Source organism: Salarias fasciatus, chromosome 7 (assembly GCF_902148845.1).
Source record: "Salarias fasciatus chromosome 7, fSalaFa1.1, whole genome shotgun sequence".
NCBI classification, from domain to species: Eukaryota; Metazoa; Chordata; class Actinopteri; order Blenniiformes; family Blenniidae; genus Salarias; species Salarias fasciatus.
Window position 1 is genome coordinate 2,420,412 of NC_043751.1, and position 18,113 is coordinate 2,438,524.

General features: G+C 48.0%; 1 protein-coding gene across 5 annotated transcripts in view; it reads right to left on the reverse strand.

The window, feature by feature from the left end:
• Positions 1-18,113, reverse strand: part of cadps2 (Ca++-dependent secretion activator 2) — a 219,114-nt gene that overhangs the window by 65,482 nt on the left and 135,519 nt on the right. For all 5 annotated transcript variants that reach the window (XM_030097248.1, XM_030097247.1, XM_030097245.1 and 2 more), the window contains 4 exons: positions 14,358-14,459; positions 6,742-6,805; positions 4,708-4,831; positions 1,957-2,057 (listed from right to left, as the gene is read on the reverse strand). In XM_030097248.1, the coding sequence (XP_029953108.1) occupies positions 1,957-2,057; positions 4,708-4,831; positions 6,742-6,805; positions 14,358-14,459 (391 nt within the window). The remainder of the gene's footprint in view (positions 1-1,956; positions 2,058-4,707; positions 4,832-6,741; positions 6,806-14,357; positions 14,460-18,113) is intronic.

Consider the following 18,113-nt stretch of genomic DNA (forward strand, 5'->3'; position numbering starts at 1 on the left):
ACGGAGACGATGGGCATCGCTGGGGAAGGTGATCAGTAGTGTACACGAAATGATCAAGTGACTCGTGGCGCCGTCGTCAAAAAGAGGCAAGCGAGTTACCGACGAGCCCAGCAGCGTTTCCAATACTGCTACTAGAAACCAGACAGCAGAGTGGAGCTGGAAAAACCTGCAGTCACTCCTGAGCCACGGCCAGTCACGGCCGCCTAACCCCAACTAACCCCAACTAACCCTAACCAACCCTAAATAACCCCAACTAACCCCGACTAACCCCGACTAACCCCAACCAAACCTAAATAACCTCAACTAACCCTAACCTAACTAATCCTACTAACCCCAACCAACCCCTACTAACACCAACCAACCCCGACCAACCCCAACTAACCCCAACCAAACCTAAATAACCTCAACTCACCCCAACCAACCCTGACTAACCCCTTCTAACCCCAACCAAACCTAAATAACCTCAACTAACCCTAATCCTAACCTAACTAACCCTACTAACCCCAACCAACCCCTACTAACACCAACCGACCCCAACTAATACCAATGACTCCTGAGCCACCATCACCACAGGAACGGCAGCACAGCCGCCTAACCCTAACTAACCCTAACCAACCCTAAATAACTGCAACTAACCCCAACCAACCCCGACTAACCCCTACTAACCCCAAGAAACCCCTACTAACCCTAACCAACCCTGACTAACCCTAAAAACCCCCAAATAATACCAACCAACCCTAACCAAACCATAAATTGAAACCTAAACCTGAACCCAAACTACAACAGCCAACCCTAAATCCTAACCCCAACCCAAAGCCAAACCATAATCTCTAACCCTAAATCCTGATTCCTGATCTAATCCTGAACCCTGAACCATGGCCCCTTGTCTAACACTTGACCCCTGTCCAGAAACCCTAGCCCCTGTCCAGAAACCCTAGCCCCTGTCCAGAAACCCTAGCCCCTGTCCAGAGACCCTAGCCCCTGTCCAGAAACCCTAGCCCCTGTCCAGAAACCCTAGCCCCTGTCCAGAAACCCTAGCCCCTGTCCAGAGACCCTAGCCCCTGTCCATCAGGTCTTTCAGCCGGGACGTCTTCACCAGATGCAGTGAGTGGGAGAGCAGTGACGGCTCAGACAGGGAGGAGGCTCTGCAGCTCTGTGCTACAAAAACACTGATCTGTTTCAATTCCATGTAACTGTAAACGACTCAGGGAGCGACCAGTTGAGTGAAGGAGGAGTGACAGAGAGGAAGTAGTAGAAGTCAAAGACAGGAAGTAGAAAAAGAAGTTGTGACAGACAGAAAGTGAGGAGGGTCCAGCTGCAGACCGCAGGACCTACAAGACACGCCCCTACAAGACACGCCCCTACAAGACACGCCCATGGCGGCAAGTATAGCGGAATTGAAGATGTGAAGGAATCATGTCATCATCCCTAACCCTAACCGTCACAGTGGGAGTGTTCTGTAGTGTTACATGGGTCTGCAGCTGGATATACTTCCAGAAAGTAGAAGAAGAGGAAGTGGCAGACAGGAAGTAGAAGAAGAGGAAGTGGCAGACAGGAAGCAGAAGAAGAGGAAGTGGCAGACAGGAAGCAGAAGAAGAGGAAGTGGCAGACAGGAAGCAGAAGAAGAGGAAGTGGCAGACAGGAAGCAGAAGAAGAGGAAGTGGCAGACAGGAAGCAGAAGAAGAGGAAGCGGCAGACAGGAAGCAGAAGAAGAGGAAGTGGCAGACAGGAAGCAGAAGAAGAGGAAGTGGCAGACAGGAAGCAGAAGAAGAGGAAGTGGCAGACAGGAAGCAGAAGAAGAGGAAGTGGCAGACAGGAAGCAGAAGAAGAGGAAGCGGCAGACAGGAAGCAGAAGAAGAGGAAGTGGCAGACAGGAAGCAGAAGAAGAGGAAGCGGCAGACAGGAAGCAGAAGAAGAGGAAGTGGCAGACAGGAAGCAGAAGAAGCAGTGACAGACCTCAGAGTGATGCTCTTCGTTCTGCTGCAGCACTTCGATGCTCAGCTCTCCCAGTCTCATCATGTCTTCCAGTCTCTTCTCTGGAGCAGCTTGAGGGTCCACTGCAGATCCGCCAGGTTCCAGGAAATAAAAACATGTTTCCATCATGAGTGTTGTGACTGATGATGACTGGTCGAGGATTTTTGACTTCAGTTCAGTTCAGTTCTTTTTATTGAGCATTAAAGCATGAAAACATTTTACAGTATTTGGGCCATAACACACATGGTGCTCAAAAGGAGCAGATAGAAGTTTCAAGAACTTATCGAGCCCGCCCCTTTATACTGGATCATGTTACTAGCAGATAGACATCATAAACAATTATTCACTTCTATCAAGCATTCATTCCAATATTCAAAATCATACATCATCAATACACATCAGCACAATACATTTCCGGTTTCAACTAGTGAAACGTAGTGAATTAGACTTAGCTATTTAGTAATTTTGTTTTCATTTTTCCTTTAAAAACGTTTAGACTTTTTGATTCCATTATATCCTTTTCAAGTTCATTCCATACATTAGGTCCTATGAAAGTAACACTGAATTTAGTGCACTTAAGCTCTCGGTCTTTCCCCTTCAGCGGATGTCTTGTTCTCGTGTTGTAATCATGTGTAACTGAGGTCATTGGGATGAGTTGGCAGAGCCTTAGATTGAGTTTATTTACTACATTGTACATGACGCAGGCGTTTTGAAAGCTGTTACATTCAGTGAGCTTCAAGATCTTAAATCTATAGAACAGTTGATTGGATGGAGCTATAAAATCTGCCCATGATATGATACGTATGACGTTCTTTTGTAACGTCTGCAGTTTCAGCAGGTGAGTGGGATACGTGTTACACCATATGACATTGCAGTAATTTAAGTGTGGTTTGAATAGCGAATGATACAATATAAGGAGCGCTGCAGTACGTAAATAGTGCCTAATTTTACGAAACAGGCCAACATATTTTGATAATTCATCTATAAGGAATTGAATATGATTGGTAAAATCAAGGTACTTGTCTAAATTTATACCTAAGAATTTAGTGTATTCGACACTTTGAATAGCCCTACCATTTATTTCGATCTGTATGTTGTTAATGTTTTTCCGACTTCTGTTTGATCTAAATACAATAAAGTTGGTTTTCTTTATATTTAGAGAAAGCTTATTGCATTTAAACCAGCAATCTATATTGAGTAATTCGCGATTTAGTAGATTTTGTAGAATGTCAATATGTGTATGTGACATAAATATGGTATCGTCAGCAAAAATTACCTTGTGAGTAATCTGAGATGAGTTATCAAAATCATTAACGTAAATAATAAAAAGAAGTGGTCCTAAAATGGAACCTTGGGGCACTCCATATCTTATAGTTTTGCGATTTGAGATGCTATTATTTATTAGTACATAATGCTCCCTGTCCCATAATGCTTCCTGATCAGTAGGACTGACAGTCTCCTCAAAAGCAAACTGTTCTATTTCTTCCACCTCTGTGTTCCCTCAGCAAATCGTTGGTTCTGTTTCCAGAATGTTCTCCCTCAGATTTGGACGTCTCTGGTTTCTGTAATCTGCCATCACCACTTTTAAAATCCTAAAACTTCAGCGTTCCTGGAACAGTTACTGCAGTAGAAGTTGAGACCGGCTGCAGAGGTTTGGGAATCCTCTAGAAAACTCTTCTCCCGCCTTCCTTTGAGCCAACTGTTGGGTTTTCTCTGCACATTCTGACAGTAAGTCTTGCTGGAGACTTACTTGCTACTCAGACGCCTTGTCTGGCTGTCAGTCTTGGACTTTCATGTATTGTCATTAAATTGTAGGCATTATTTAAGATTCTATCACAGCAGCTGTTACCTTTAACAGTCTGGTCTCATCTTTAGTGAAACCTTGTGGTTGAAATGCTCAGTGGTGTGTGTTGCATTGCCTCAGGACACAGACATCAAACAGCCTCTGTCTGGATAACTTCGCCGTTTTATTGCAACATAAATCCTGTAATCTCATTCAAAACATTGAGACTTCCATCCTTACAAATCCTCTGTCCTTCTTTTCAAAAGCTGTTGCTTTTCTTTGCAGCACTTTTTTCTTTCCTCTTACTATGGATACCAGAGTCGCGTTCACATTTCCTGTTCCTGAACTGTCCTTTTAGATGACAGTGTTTCTGCATGCAGTCTCATTCTCGCTGCATCATCTCTGCATTGCCTCAAAAGACTCAGCATTTCCTCGAAGCAATATTTAGGTTTTTCTCACATTGAGTCTTAAAACTACAAACGTCAGTTTTGTTCTCATGAATATAATCATTAAATGTGCTGTTGTGAGACTTCCCCTGGTGTGGCTCCGGTCCGTCTGAACCTGTCACTGCTGGTCTTTCTGTCTCTGATCCATGTTGATTTGAGGAGAAAACACTGAAAACCCGAACAGGAGCCCGGCTTTCAGCCCCATCAGGTTCCAGTTTCACTTTGAGAATCTGGCACGGTCCCTACTCTCAGGATTTGGCTCAGAAACAAGAGATTGGTTTTATATTTACTGCTGGTTCAAATATTTCCTTCTCAGTCAGGGAGACGCGTCAGTCGGTCTTCCTGAACGTCTTTTTCAATCTGCCACCGTTGACCTGTGCACCACGAGACAGCCTCTCTTTCTGAATACAATACTTCAGACTGGAGGAGCGTGAAAGATTTTACCACAAAGTACCACAAAGCTTCACAGCTGCACCTGCATGCGTGTGTCTGAGCGAACGTCACCTTTGACCTGAGCGTATTCCATCAGCTGGCTGTAGTTGATCCGAGCCGCCTTCTCCAGACACCTCTGCACCAGCTGCTTCATGTCCTCCGGAGGAACCGGGGTGGTGATGTCTTTCATCAGCACCTGCAGCAACAGCCAAACAGCGTCAGGACCTGGTGGAGGGTCAGCAGCAGGACGGGGAGACCCTGTCCTCCGTCCATGGACCCGAGGACACTCAGCGTCCAGTAAAGGAACAGTGCTGCATACATAAGTACTGTTATTGGACTTATTGTTATTGGGAGCTTTCTTCAGGCTGGCAGGAAGGCAGTGGGCGTACACGGCCTGACAGGCTAACGGTGGCGTTCTGCTGGATCTGCACGGTGATGAAACGAACCGTCGACCTGACGGTCAGAACAACAGAACGGATTCAAACTCTGCCATCCAACTTTGAATACGTTGGAACATCTCAGTTAAAAAGCTGGAAAGACAGCTCTGACCTCGACGACCTGCTTGTTTATGATGACCGGCGCCAGCAGACGGCTTTTTCTTCTTATTCAACCACAAACTGATGACTTATTCACCACCAAGGTCATCTGTCCAACATCTGTCCACAATGTGTCCATTGTCTCTGCCAATAAAGCCTTCCTCATATTTGATCACATTTATAAATAACTGGGCCAATCAGAAGCCGGCTGGGCCGGAGCCCAGCGGTCAGGAGGAGAAATCAAACGGACACATCGGCATGTGGCGGCACAGCGGTTCTCCTGTCAGCGGATCTCTGGCCCGCCGCTGTGAAAGAATAACGTTCAATACGACTAAAAGAGGCACAATGAGGCGCAGAAAACACATCTCGCTGTTTATTTAGTGCCAGAAGCTTCTCATTGTTCCCTCACAGCCAACAGCATGTTAATTACCGGCAGACTGCTGGCCCGGTCCGAACGGCGCTGTTCCTCCTCCGTACCTCTGAACGCTGTCGACTTTAATCAGAATTCACACTTTGTGCCAAATAAATGAGTCCTTTCACAGAGGCCTCAGCGCTCTCAGCTTTTCACGGTTTCTCTTTATTTCCTTCACCTTTAGTAACCCCGACATGATGAGTTTAGCCGCAGAACCTTCCGGCGTGGACGCCGCGGCGCTGCTGCTCTATCACCATCTCTTTGTTGAGCGGTTCCTGCTGCAGATACACTTTGTTTTCCATCAGGAGGACCAGAGGCACAGAAACAGGCGATATTCAGAAGCAAAGCCGAACCAGAGGTCCGCCGGACCTGAGGGGCTTGTCTGTGGAACCAGAGCCAACTTCCAGCACAACAAACACAAAACTGTCATCAGGTCATCAGACCGGGTCAGAACCTGACAGCAGGTCATCAGACCGGGTCAGAACCTGAGAGCAGGTCATCAGACCGGGTCAGAACCTGAGAGCAGGTCATCAGACCGGGTCAGAACCTGACAGCAGGTCATCAGACCGGGCCAGAACCTGACAGCAGGTCATCAGACCGGGTCAGAACCTGAGAGCAGGTCATCAGACCGGGTCAGAACCTGACAGCAGGTCATCAGACCGGGTCAGAACCTGAGAGCAGGTCATCAGACCGGGTCAGAACCTGACAGCAGGTCATCAGACCGGGTCAGAACCTGAGAGCAGGTCATCAGACCGGGTCAGAACCTGACAGCAGGTCATCAGACCGGGTCAGAACCTGACAGCAGGTCATCAGACCGGGTCAGAACCTGAGAGCAGGTCATCAGACCGGGTCAGAACCTGAGAGCAGGTCATCAGACCGGGTCAGAACCTGAGAGCAGGTCATCAGACCGGGTCAGAACCTGAGAGCAGGTCATCAGACCGGGTCAGAACCTGTCCGTAATGTAAATCCAGGTCTTCCGAGCTGGTTCTGGTCGGGCGCTGGACTGGAGCAGCTGTCGGCTCAGGCTGAGTTTGAGAGTGAGGAGCCCCTGCAGAGCGGGGGTCAGGTGAGGGGGGGTGGGGCTCAGCTGGCTCCGCCCATCACCTCCTCCTGGACCCTGAACCCAGGTGTTCCTGCCACGTGGGAGGCGGGTCTTACCCGTTCCTGCAGGGACAGCGTGGCCTTCAGCGCCCCGTCCGGCCGTCCGAAGGGGAAGCAGTACCTGCAGACACAGAGGGCGGGACGTCACAACCAGGACCAATGTGGAGGACGAGCAGAGGACGCAGGGACACGCTGGGCAGCGTCCACAGACGGCCGTGTCCTCTACAGCCGAGGAGGAAGCTCCTCCCACCTCCGAGCAGAGCGGCGGTTCGCCCGGCTTCACGGTGCTGACTGACAATGAAACGTACTGATAAACCGAGGCGTGCGGTCCCAGGGGCCCGCCACTCATCAGACTAAACGCTCTGTCCCTTCACCGGGACACAAGTGGAAAAGAAACAGGACAAAAGTGAGAGGATGTAAAATATAATGACAGTTATATGTTACCAGGCAGCAACTCTGAGATTTCCTCTCAGACTTCAGCAGATGTCAGGAGTTCAGGATGTTCCTTCAACAAGCGAAGAACAAGAGAAGAATCCGCCAAGAGCAGAGTGAAGTGCAGTCTGTGATGAAGATCTTTACGTCTGCTGGGAAAACTGCACTGCGGCTGAACACCAATCACGCAGCGAACACAGTGGAAGGGTGAGTGTAAATCATGAGAGTGTGTGTGTGTGTGTGTGTGTGTGTTTGTAGTGAATTGGGAAATGTTGGATTTCTCTGTCTCAGCAACAACCAAAGTGTTTTACACTGTTAATCAGATTCTCTCTCTCACACACACACACACACACACACACACACACACACACACACACACACACACACACACACACACACACACACACACACACACAGGTTCAGTGACTTGCTCAAGGACACTTTGACATGTGGACACCATCAACTTAAAGATATGAAGACCTGGAGTCAGAATGTTCTGCTGCTGAACTCAGTTAAAACCTGAGAGAACATCTAGAACCACTGAGAGGAACCTGGAGTTCCTTTAGACCAGGACCAGAACCACTGAGAGGAACCTGGAGTTCCTTTAGACCAGGACCAGAACCACTGAGAGGAACCAGGTCTTCTCCTGCAGCTCCACATTGAACCAGTCTTCAGAACCTCCTGTTTCTCCTGGAAAGTCTCTAAAACCAGGAACCTGAGACTCAGAGTCATTAGTCCTTCATCAGTTCCTCCAGAAGAGATTATAATAATTCTCTAGAACCAGGGAGAAACGAGACCTGCTGAAGAGACTCCAGGTGATCCAAAATGCTGCAGTAGAGTTCTGACAGGACCCAGAGGAGAGAACTCATCACTATAGTGCTAACTTCTCTTCATTAGACAGTCTCTGGGTCTGGTTCTACAGGAAGTCTCCTCTGGGTCTGGTTCTACAGGAAGTCTCCTCTGAGTCTGGTTCTGCAGGAAGTCTCCTCTGGGTCTGGTTCTACAGGAAGTCTCCTCTGGGTCTGGTTCTACAGGAAGTCTCCTCTGGGTCTGGTTCTACAGGTTTCTGTTCCTCCGTCTCCCCTGGATATAATGAGGATCAACACCTGCTGACAGATGTTGATCTTCACTCTGAGATAAAAGATTAAAAACAGACGTCAGAAGAAAAGGATGGAGCATGTGTGTATTATAGTGAATTCAGCATTAATGGAAGCTGAATTCCTTCATAAATGTAAAGACATCCTGTACTTTAGCTTCCTGCTCACTCATCATTCTTACTGATTTCATAGCTACGAACAATCACCTTTGCTGACAATGTAAAGAACCAAAATCACACACTGTTTCCAGTCTGTCTGTTTTTATTGATGTGTAATAAATCTGTTTCCATTGACTACTCTACTGTGACAGCTGTATTTTCCTCAGTGGTTTGAATGCAAGTCCATTCATGAAAACCAGGAGAAGAAACGAAAAGAAAAGATTAAGAGTATTAGTGCATAAAAAGTGGATGAGGCTGGTGTCAAATAACAGATGGAAATAGATGTTTTCATGTTTCTCTCTCTCTCTCTGTCTCTCTCTCTCTTTATACTGTTGGGGAACTGCAGGCGAAAAGGATTTTAGCAGAGTGCAGTAAAGTAATTTATCCTGTTTGTTTTGTGTATGTGATCTGTGTGTGTGTGTGTGTGTGTGTGTGTGTGTGTGTGTGTGTGTGTGTGTGTGTGTGTGTGTGTGTGTGTGTTGTGGATGTTTTCCGTGTGTTTTCTGAAGACGCTGACCTTTCGGGGCCACCGTAATGAGCCAGTAATGGCGAACACAAACACACTGTCAGCCGACTGCATGTTTCTTCATTAAAGAGGTTTTCTCCCCACGAATCTCCAAACAAAACACTTCTAGAGCAACAAATTATCCTCATGAAGAATTAATTCACCAGAGAAAAGGTTGGCAGGCTGTTTGTCCACCGGAGCAGCTGTCAGAGGGTCGCAGGCCTTTAGCAGGAGAGAGTCTGCCCTGAGCGTCCAGAGCAGGGAGGACACACTGTCCTCTGGCCAGGAGACAATACCGCCCTGTGTGCCGGTGACACTCTGCATTTAACACCACAGAAGAAGACACGCACTTTGTTCTGACATGCTGAATGAGAACCGGCACACAGGACAGCAGTGAGACTGAAGACAAGATTCAGAAAATGTGTCAGGATCTTTATAGTGAATATTAAATAGTGAATATAGAACAATGAACATTAGAAAGTGAACCATAAGTGGTGAATATGACATAGTAAACATGAGTAAATAGTGAACATTAGAGAGTGAACCTTAAATCGTGAACATTAAAGGTGCATTAAGGAGTTTTACAACCTTAAAAATACTTATTTTCCACCATAAATATGTTCCACATTTTTAATGCTGTGTCCAATGTGCCCTGACATATTCATTACCAGAACCTCTAACAGGCTAAACTGTCACTTGAAAGTCACAGTGCCGGTCCGGCTCCAGAGTTTTTTTGGGGAGAATTTGAAAGGAATGACGTAATGCGCGCTCCGGCTGGTTAGGTTTCGTTTTGTCCGCCATTACTCCACCAGATGCTTAGTGAGCAACAACTGAGCAGGATCTTCCAGGAAGTCAGAACAGACTGGCTTCTAGCACTGCCACAGCTCCACACAGACTCCACCAGGGAGAGGACACTTACATCTTACTTGAGCGCTTCTAAACGAGCGAAGACGGAGTTCCCCTCTTCCGTGCACGGGAGCCACAGGGACGAGTTTTTCACTTAGCTGCATTACGCCCAAGGCCTGCAGGGGGCGCTGTTTCACATAAAACGTGCAAACTCCTTAAGGCACCTTTAAATAATGAAATTAGATAGTGACCATTAGATAGTGAAGTTTAAACAGTGAACATTAAATAGTGAATATAGAATAATGAACATTAGATAGTGAACATTAAGTCAAAGTCAAAAGTCAAAGTCTCCCTATGCACAAGTGCATTAGGCGGCGCCTGTTCCGTGACCCCAGGCCACACAGCTACTAGGGATGGGAATTTCAAATAATTGCCCCGCCGACTAGTCGCAAATTTTAGTCTATAAGCAAGAAAACCTGCAACTTAATACCCATAATTCATTAATAATGTGAGCGGCGCTGCGCGGGCATGGGGGGGGAGGCGTGGTGCGGAGCAGCGTGGCGCGGTGTGGTGTCTGCATGCGGTGTCGGACGGGGGGAGAGTCGTGGAGCGGTGCAGCGCAGTGACCAACGCGCAACACACACCTGCGTGGACATGTGAAGCATGGACGGGCCGTGCAGCGCTTAACCGACTAGTAAAATACTAAACGTTTAATAAATGAGTAGGCGGTTAAACGATCAGCCCTGCACATCCCTAACAGCTAGGTGCCTTAAGGAGTTTGGACGTTTTATGTGAAACAGCACCCCCTGCAGGCCTTGGGCATAATGCAGCTTAGTGAAAAACTCGTCCCTGTGGCTCCCGTGCACGGAAGAGGGGAACTCCTTCCTCGCTCTTTTAGTAGCGCTCGAGTAAGATTTAAGTGTCTTCTCCCTGGTGGAGTCTGTGTGGAGCTGTGGCAGTGCTAGAAGCCAGTCTGTTCTGACTTCCTGGAAGATCCTGCTCAGTTGTTGCTCACTAAGCATCTGGCGGAGTAATGGCGGACAAAACGAAACCTAACCAGCCGGAGCGCGCATTACGTCATTCCTTTCAAATTCTCCCCAAAAAAACTCTGGAGCCGGACCGGCACTGTGACTTTCAAGTGACAGTTTAGCCTGTTAGAGGTTCTGGTAATGAATCTGTCAGGGCACATTGTACACAGCATTAAAAATGTGGAACATATTTATGGTGGAAAATAAGTATTTTTAAGGTTGTAAAACTCCTTAATGCACCTTTAACACATTAAAAAAAAAACCAAAACAAAACATGGAAAATGTTTGTAAATTACCATAATTTAATTTAAATGTTTGATTTCCATGACTGCTGTCTTTTATTTTATTGAGCTGTACTACCAATATTTGTTTGCTGTAAGCGGAAATGAACTTCCGGTTTTGATATGTGATGCTTTTATTTTGATAGCACTGTTTCCTGTAAAGACGTTTTCTGGTGAGGTTGCTTGATGACGTCTGAATGAATGGAGCGGAGTTTGAAACTGAACGGAGAAACCAGTTTAGTATTTTTGTTATCTCACTGTATTTTGTAGTTAGCAGCCCCCTGGTGAGGCACAAGCTCTTACTGTGAAGATGAAGATTTGCTGCCATTAAACCCGAAGTTTTCATCAGTTAAAGTGTCTTCCTTCAGTGGGGGGCAGGTTAAAGCGTTTTTCCTTTGGAGGTCTTAAATTTGTGTTTCGGCAGTTCTGATAAAATAAAGGGAAAAAAAGGCAGTTACTAGCAGCCTATGTTATGAATTGCCTTTTCTTATTTTAGAAATGCATCTGAAGCCGTTTGCGTGCCGAGCAGAGCTTGCCTTTGCTCCAACACGACTGGCGGTGGCGCTGCGGTGATCCGTCTGACTCCGCCCAGCAGCCGGGCGCCAGCAGCAGCTTCAGCGCTCGCCGGCAGGCGAGGTTTAGGGTGTGAGCGTAACATCGGATATGTAGAAAGTTGCCAAGCCCTGCAGCCAGGTTCATATTTGAGACGTTGTCGGTGACGAGAGCGAGGTCGTGTGTCTCCGTCCCCCGTTCGTCTGCCGCAGCTTGGATAAACTCACACATATTGCGCCTGTGTGGAGAGGTTCAGCTTGCGTGCTCGTGGCTGCTTTCTCCTCCATTTCACCGCTCCCTCGCTCTCGCCGCCGCAGCGCCTGAGGAGCTCGGTCCGCGCTCTACGCGCAATCTCATTTTTACAAAATAAAATAATGGGAAATGAATCGATTTTTGAAAATTTAATAATCGATTCGTACTCGTCCATAACATATTCGCGATTAATCAATAATCGATTTTTTTCACCACCCCTACAAAATGTACCTCAGCGCTGCCACGATAGGCGCTGTGGGGAACTGCAGCCACCAGCCAAGGCGGAGCGGGAGCGCACAAACACTGTACAGACTGTCTGTCGGTCTTTGATTTTTTTTTTGACTCAGGAGATAACGCTGATAAAGTCCTGTTCTTCGTGGTGGCACTGTTTTGTGGGCTTTGAGTGGATGCGGGTCGTTTGATGGCTGCTGAAGAATCCATTTGTATCCCTGCAGTGTTTAATTCCGTGTCCACGGCGGCCATGTTCTTCCTGTTCCAGAGCCGTCGGGAACGGTCATACAGCGTCAATCCCCACGACTGCGTGGGAAATTCGGACCCCGAACTGCAGCAAATTCTGTGGCTCACAGCCTGTATAAGGCAACAGACAGATATGCAGATTGGCCTTTTCTTTTAGGTGTTTAATGCTTCACGGCCCTGAGCACTGAATAAACTGGAAATGCATGTGTAGTTTTTCTCAAATCTTGCCTTAAGCCCCTTTAAATAGTGAACTTACACAATGCACCACATTATTATAGTTTATTTAGAAAATAAAAGCAGAACACCTGCATGTTGTACTAAGTGTTTCAACCTGGAACAACATGTGTTGTTTTTACATAATGAGCAGGTTTTGCTTTGGGTGCAAACGTGACTGGGGAAAGTTTAGTGGTTTGACTGGTTGGGGTGTAAATGTTACCCGGTTCGAGGACTGAAGGCCTGAAGGTAACGTGCAGGCGTGCGCTCATGCTGTGGCATGACATCTAAAATGTTTGAAGCGTGTTCATGTTTGGCAGAATCCCGCTTGAAGCTGTTCTGCAGCCTCTGTGCTGATGTGGGGTGGAAAAGCCGCTGCCGATCAGGAGCTGCTGTCGCCTGCTCGGCGGTCAGAGGACAGAGCTGTGAAGCCAGCAGGACCAGCGGACCCTGCGTCCTGGGGACGGCGCTCCGAGACGCCGGTCTGCGCTGCGCTTTACCCTCGACCAAAGTGTGGAACTCCTCCTCTTGTGTGGGAGCGTGGGCGTAATCCCGCCATTGTCCCAGCCATTGTTTCCCGGCACTGGTCTCTTGTTGAGGTGAGTTGGTAACGACTCCCGCTGGCCGCCCCTCCCCCTCCCTCGGCCCTGACCGAGCCGGGGCCAGATGGAGGCGCCTCTCAGGCGTGAAGGCTTTCCGGAGCGGCTCGGGGACAGTTAATAGCTGGGGTCCATTCAGACGAGAGCCGCTCAAGGTCTCGGGGCTGCCGCTTTCACACCGCGCTCACAATGTCTTCACACACGGCGGCGGCGGCGGCGTGCAGACGCACGGAGGTCTCATCAGCCACAAAGGCTAAAAATACTGATTCTACTAAAGACTCCACACACACACACACACACACACACACACACACACACACACACACACTAGTCCCGTCAGAGCCGGATCGTATCGATTACCACCAAACATCACCGAGTTCTGATTCAACCGGCTGGAAACACAAAGACGGCGCAAAAATGACAAGAAGAGCTCCGTTCCACAACAGGTGCAATGATCAAAATCTCTCCCTCTCTCTTCATATATATATATATATATATATATATATATATATATATATATATTCTTACTCCTGCATTGCAGACATGTTGAATTTAATATGCCATTCAATAACATAATTCAAAATTTCTAATTATCTTTTATGTGTGTGTATTTTTTAAATATTGGTTTATTGATTTATACAAATGATTTTATCAATTAATACATTTATAGAGATGATTTAAAATAGGAGTATACACACACACACACACACATATATATATATATATATATACATGAGTCTCAGGTTACAGGTTCATCCAAAATGGAAAAAAATTCAATTTGTGCTATACACACACACACACACACACATATATATATATATATATATATGTGTGTGTGTGTGTGTGTGTATATGTATATACATATATGCATGGTATGCATGCGTGTAATAAGGTGTAGACAGACGAATGATAGATCTATAAAATTAATGAGTACAAATGGACTTTTTTCCACTTTGGATGGACCTGTATTTAATGTGAATTTGACATGTCTTGATTAATAATAATAATAACAATAGTAATAATAACAATAATAATAATGGTAAGTGGTGAGTGAAATGCTTGAGTATTGTTGGTGTGAATACTCTGATTTGTATTTTCCAAATCAACCACCAACCATCAGCTCTTGGTGTCCTGCGTTCTTTGTGATCTTTAGTCTCCTCTCAGTGTTCCTCGTCCCTCTGGTCCCCCAGAGTCCTGCTCAGGTCTGACGTGGATCAGGACGGAGCCTCATACCTGAAGTGTGTGATCTGGTTCTCCAGCAGGGCCATGAGGCGGCTCCGGACGGCCTGGAAGCGCTCCCTCTCCTCCACGGTGACCGTGCCCATCCCGTCCGGCCTGAGGACACAGCGAGGACAGGTGAGTGTCCGTCCCCGGAGACAACCTCCACATGGCGTCTCAGCCAGGGGGTCCGGGACACGCTGCTCTCCTGAACCCTCAGTTCAGTCTGCACGGACCACACCACGTTTCTGTCAGATCTCAGTCAAAGAAAAGAGGCTTCCCTGGTGTGTGTGTGTGTGTGTGTGTGTGTGTGTGTGTGTGTGTGTGTGTGTGTGTGCGTGTGTTCAGGATGAAAGACGGCCGTCTTCAGATCTCACTGCCTTGTTTTCACCAAACGGCCTGATCAAGCGGCCGAACCCTCGCGCTGACCCGGAGTCGTCCAATCAAACGGCGCCGCTCGCCCGGCCTCGCCGTCCTCCTCGCGGCTCCTCCGGCTGGCGGCGAGCAGAGCCACAAAGAGGAGCCGTCGGCTGAGCGCCTCATTAATGCTTTAAAGCCTCCGGTCCTTCTTGCCGGCGTCTGAATAGGCACTCGGCAAGAAAAGGGGAAAAATGCAATCAGTGCGGAGAGCGGCAGCCTTGACTTCCTGCGCTTCTGAGCGCGGCTGAAAGAGAAAGGCAGCCTCTCCAAACGGCACTCGCTCGCCGGAGGGAGGTTGTCTGTTAATGAGTTGTTCTTCTAAAAGCCGGCGTTGCTCCGGCCTCCAGCGCCGGCCGCTCCGCCACATCCTCCGCCTCCATCCGTCCGGCTGACCGGCGGCCGCAGCTCGGCTCAACAACGCAACGCCCGTCAGGAACGCGTCTCACAACGGAAGACCTGAAACACGCTTTGTCGCACAAAATAAAGTCAAATCGTTCTCCCGAAAAAAAAAAAAAAAACATGAAAAAAATGACGTGATGATTTTACAAATATATTAACTGCAGCAGAAATGTGAACAAAACTGTATTTAAAATATTTTCTCAACTGTTGCAAATTTGGATTAATTATTGGATTTGGATTAATTTAAGTAAGAAGGGAAACACACATATTTTACAGATAAACCATCTTGAATAAATATGCACTAAAGTACTTCATCAAAAAATATTTTAAATAATTAGAAACTCAAAAATAGCAAATGTGAAAAAATAAGAACAAAATTCAACTGAATTAATAGACAGCAGTTAAAACATACTGGAAATGAAATGTGAATTTAAAAACATCAATATGAAAATGATTTTTAGAATTACTGTTGGTGAAAAAAACATTTTTAATAATTACTTTGAACAACATGACATGATGAATTCATGTTCAGTCAATCTGATTGTACTGAGGAGAAAATGAAAACATGAGCGGATCCTCCACAGCTCCCACCGACCGGGGAGCAGGCACTCCTGGGGGGGGGCACTGAGGAAGATGTTCCCCTTTTCTTTGTTTTCCTTCCATCATAATGTTCTCGCGGCGTTACGTTCCTCTGCCTGCATGAATTTGTCCTATTTCATTTCTTTCCGATGAGGTTCACACGGTACATTCCCATCAGCCCCTCTGCTCTGCGATCACCCCGCTCCCGTCACACACATTTTGTTCCCTGATCATTCGCTCATCTCACAAACTGTTGTGTGTTTTCTTCTTGCACTTCTGATTATTTACAACATTTTATTACTCCATAACTTCCCACACCCTATGTTGATGTTGCGTTCCTTTGTTCTCCTGCTCTCAGCTTCCTGTTCCCTCGTCATCGGAGGTCTGTTGACAGAGCTGGACGTGGGCGGAGCAGCACATGCAGTGGAGCTACCAGGAGCTACCAGGAAGTGAGATGGAAGCTACCTGGAAGCTAACGGAAAGCGAGCCGGATGCTAACAGGGAGTGGGCTGGAAGCTAACAGGAAACGTTCCTGAAGGTAACAGGAAGTGAGCAAGAAGCTAACAGGAAGTGAGCAAGAAGCTAACAGGAAACGTTCCTGAAGGTAACAGGAAGTGAGCAAGAAGCTAACAGGAAGTGAGCAGGAAGCTAACAGGAAACAATCCTGAAGGTAACAGGAAGTGAGCAGGAAGCTAACAAGAAACAATCCTGAAGGTAACAGGAAGTGAGCAAGAAGCTAACAGGAAGTGAGCAGGAAGCTAACAGGAAACAATCCTGAAGGTAACAGGAAGTGAGCAACAAACTAGCAGGAAGTGAGCAGGAAGCTAACAGGAAACGTTCATGAAGGTAACAGGAAGTGAGCAAGAAGCTAACAGGAAGCAGGAAGCTAACAGGAAACATTCCTGAGGGTAACAGGAAGTGAGCAGGAAGCTAACAGGAAGTGTGCGGGATGCTAACAGGAAGTGAACAGGAAGCTAACAGGAAATGTTCTAGACGCTAACTGGAAGTGGGCTGCATGCTAACAGGAAGTAAGCAGAAAGCTAACAGGAAGTGGGCTGGATGCTAACAGGAAGTGGGGCAGATTGAAGAAGTGTTTGGTTCTGGTCGCTCTCAGTTGCTTTGGGTTCGGACACACTGCTGCTGCTGAAGGTGAGGAGCCGGGTGGAGCGTGGTGGAGCTGGGTGGAGTGTGGTGAAGTGTGGTGGAGTGTGGTGGAGTGTGGTGGAGCGTGGTGGAGCTGGGTGGAGTGTGGTGGAGCTGGGTGGAGTGTGGTGGAGTGTGGTGGAGCGTCGTGGAGCTGGGTGGAGTGTGGTGGAGCTGGGTGGAGTGTGGTGGAGTGTGGTGGAGTGTAGTGGAGCAGGGTGGAGTGTGGTGAAGTGTGGTGGAGTGTGGTGGAGTGTGGTGGAGTGTGGTGGAGTGTGGTGGAGCGTGGTGGAGTGTGGTGGAGTGTGGTGGAGCGTAGTGGAGCTGGGTGGAGTGTGCTGGAACGTGGTAGAGCATGGTGGAGCCGGGTGGGGGTGGGGGACAGGTTGATACTGGATCAAGTGTAAACAATGAGTGCAGCATCCCCCTGCGGGCAGCCGACCCCCCCCGGTTGTTGGCAGAGCACCGGGGTGTCGCTGCCACTGCACCTTAAGAGGACTGGAGAGAATCTGAGTGGCGGGTCGCCCTGCTCCACCTCCTCCTGGAGGGTGGAGGTAAAAGCTCCTGTCACATCCTGTGTCTGCGTGGCGTGGACGGCTCCAAGGACACGAGATCTGAGCTGACAGGTGAGAAGGAGGGGGCGCTCCCTCCCCCTCCCATAATGCTCCTTTAACCCTGACCCAGGTTCTGGAGCAGCCGTCTCCTCAAACCTGCACCGCCGTGACGAAGACTCTGTCCACGGTCTGTCCACCGTCCGTCCACCGGGGCTTTAATGACCCTGCTCACTCTCTCTTCTTCACAGTCAATATAAGACACCTCCACAGTGTGACTCCTGATGTCTGGACCCCAGCAGTCCAGTTTACCAGTCTCTCCGTCTCAGGGTGGAACCACGTTCACCCCCTCCAGGACAGAACATGCACAGTCTGACTCAAGCTGCTTTAAAACAAACCGTGGAGGAGCTCAGATGGTCACTCCAGCGAGCCGTGATCTGCTCTGTGCCTCTGCTAGTCAGCCAGACTGAGGGAGGAAGCCAGAGAAGCTGCAGACTCAGCCTGGACCCTGAACACAACTCTGACCAAGAGAGACAGCCCGGCAGAGCCAGGACTGATCCGAAATACGAGTCTGAACACCGGAGGCCAGTCCAGCTCCCAGTCACAACCTCCGGCTCGCTGTGAGAAACAGAACTAAGAGGTGACTGTGTGAGTTTAGATGTTTTTACCCGCCGGGAAC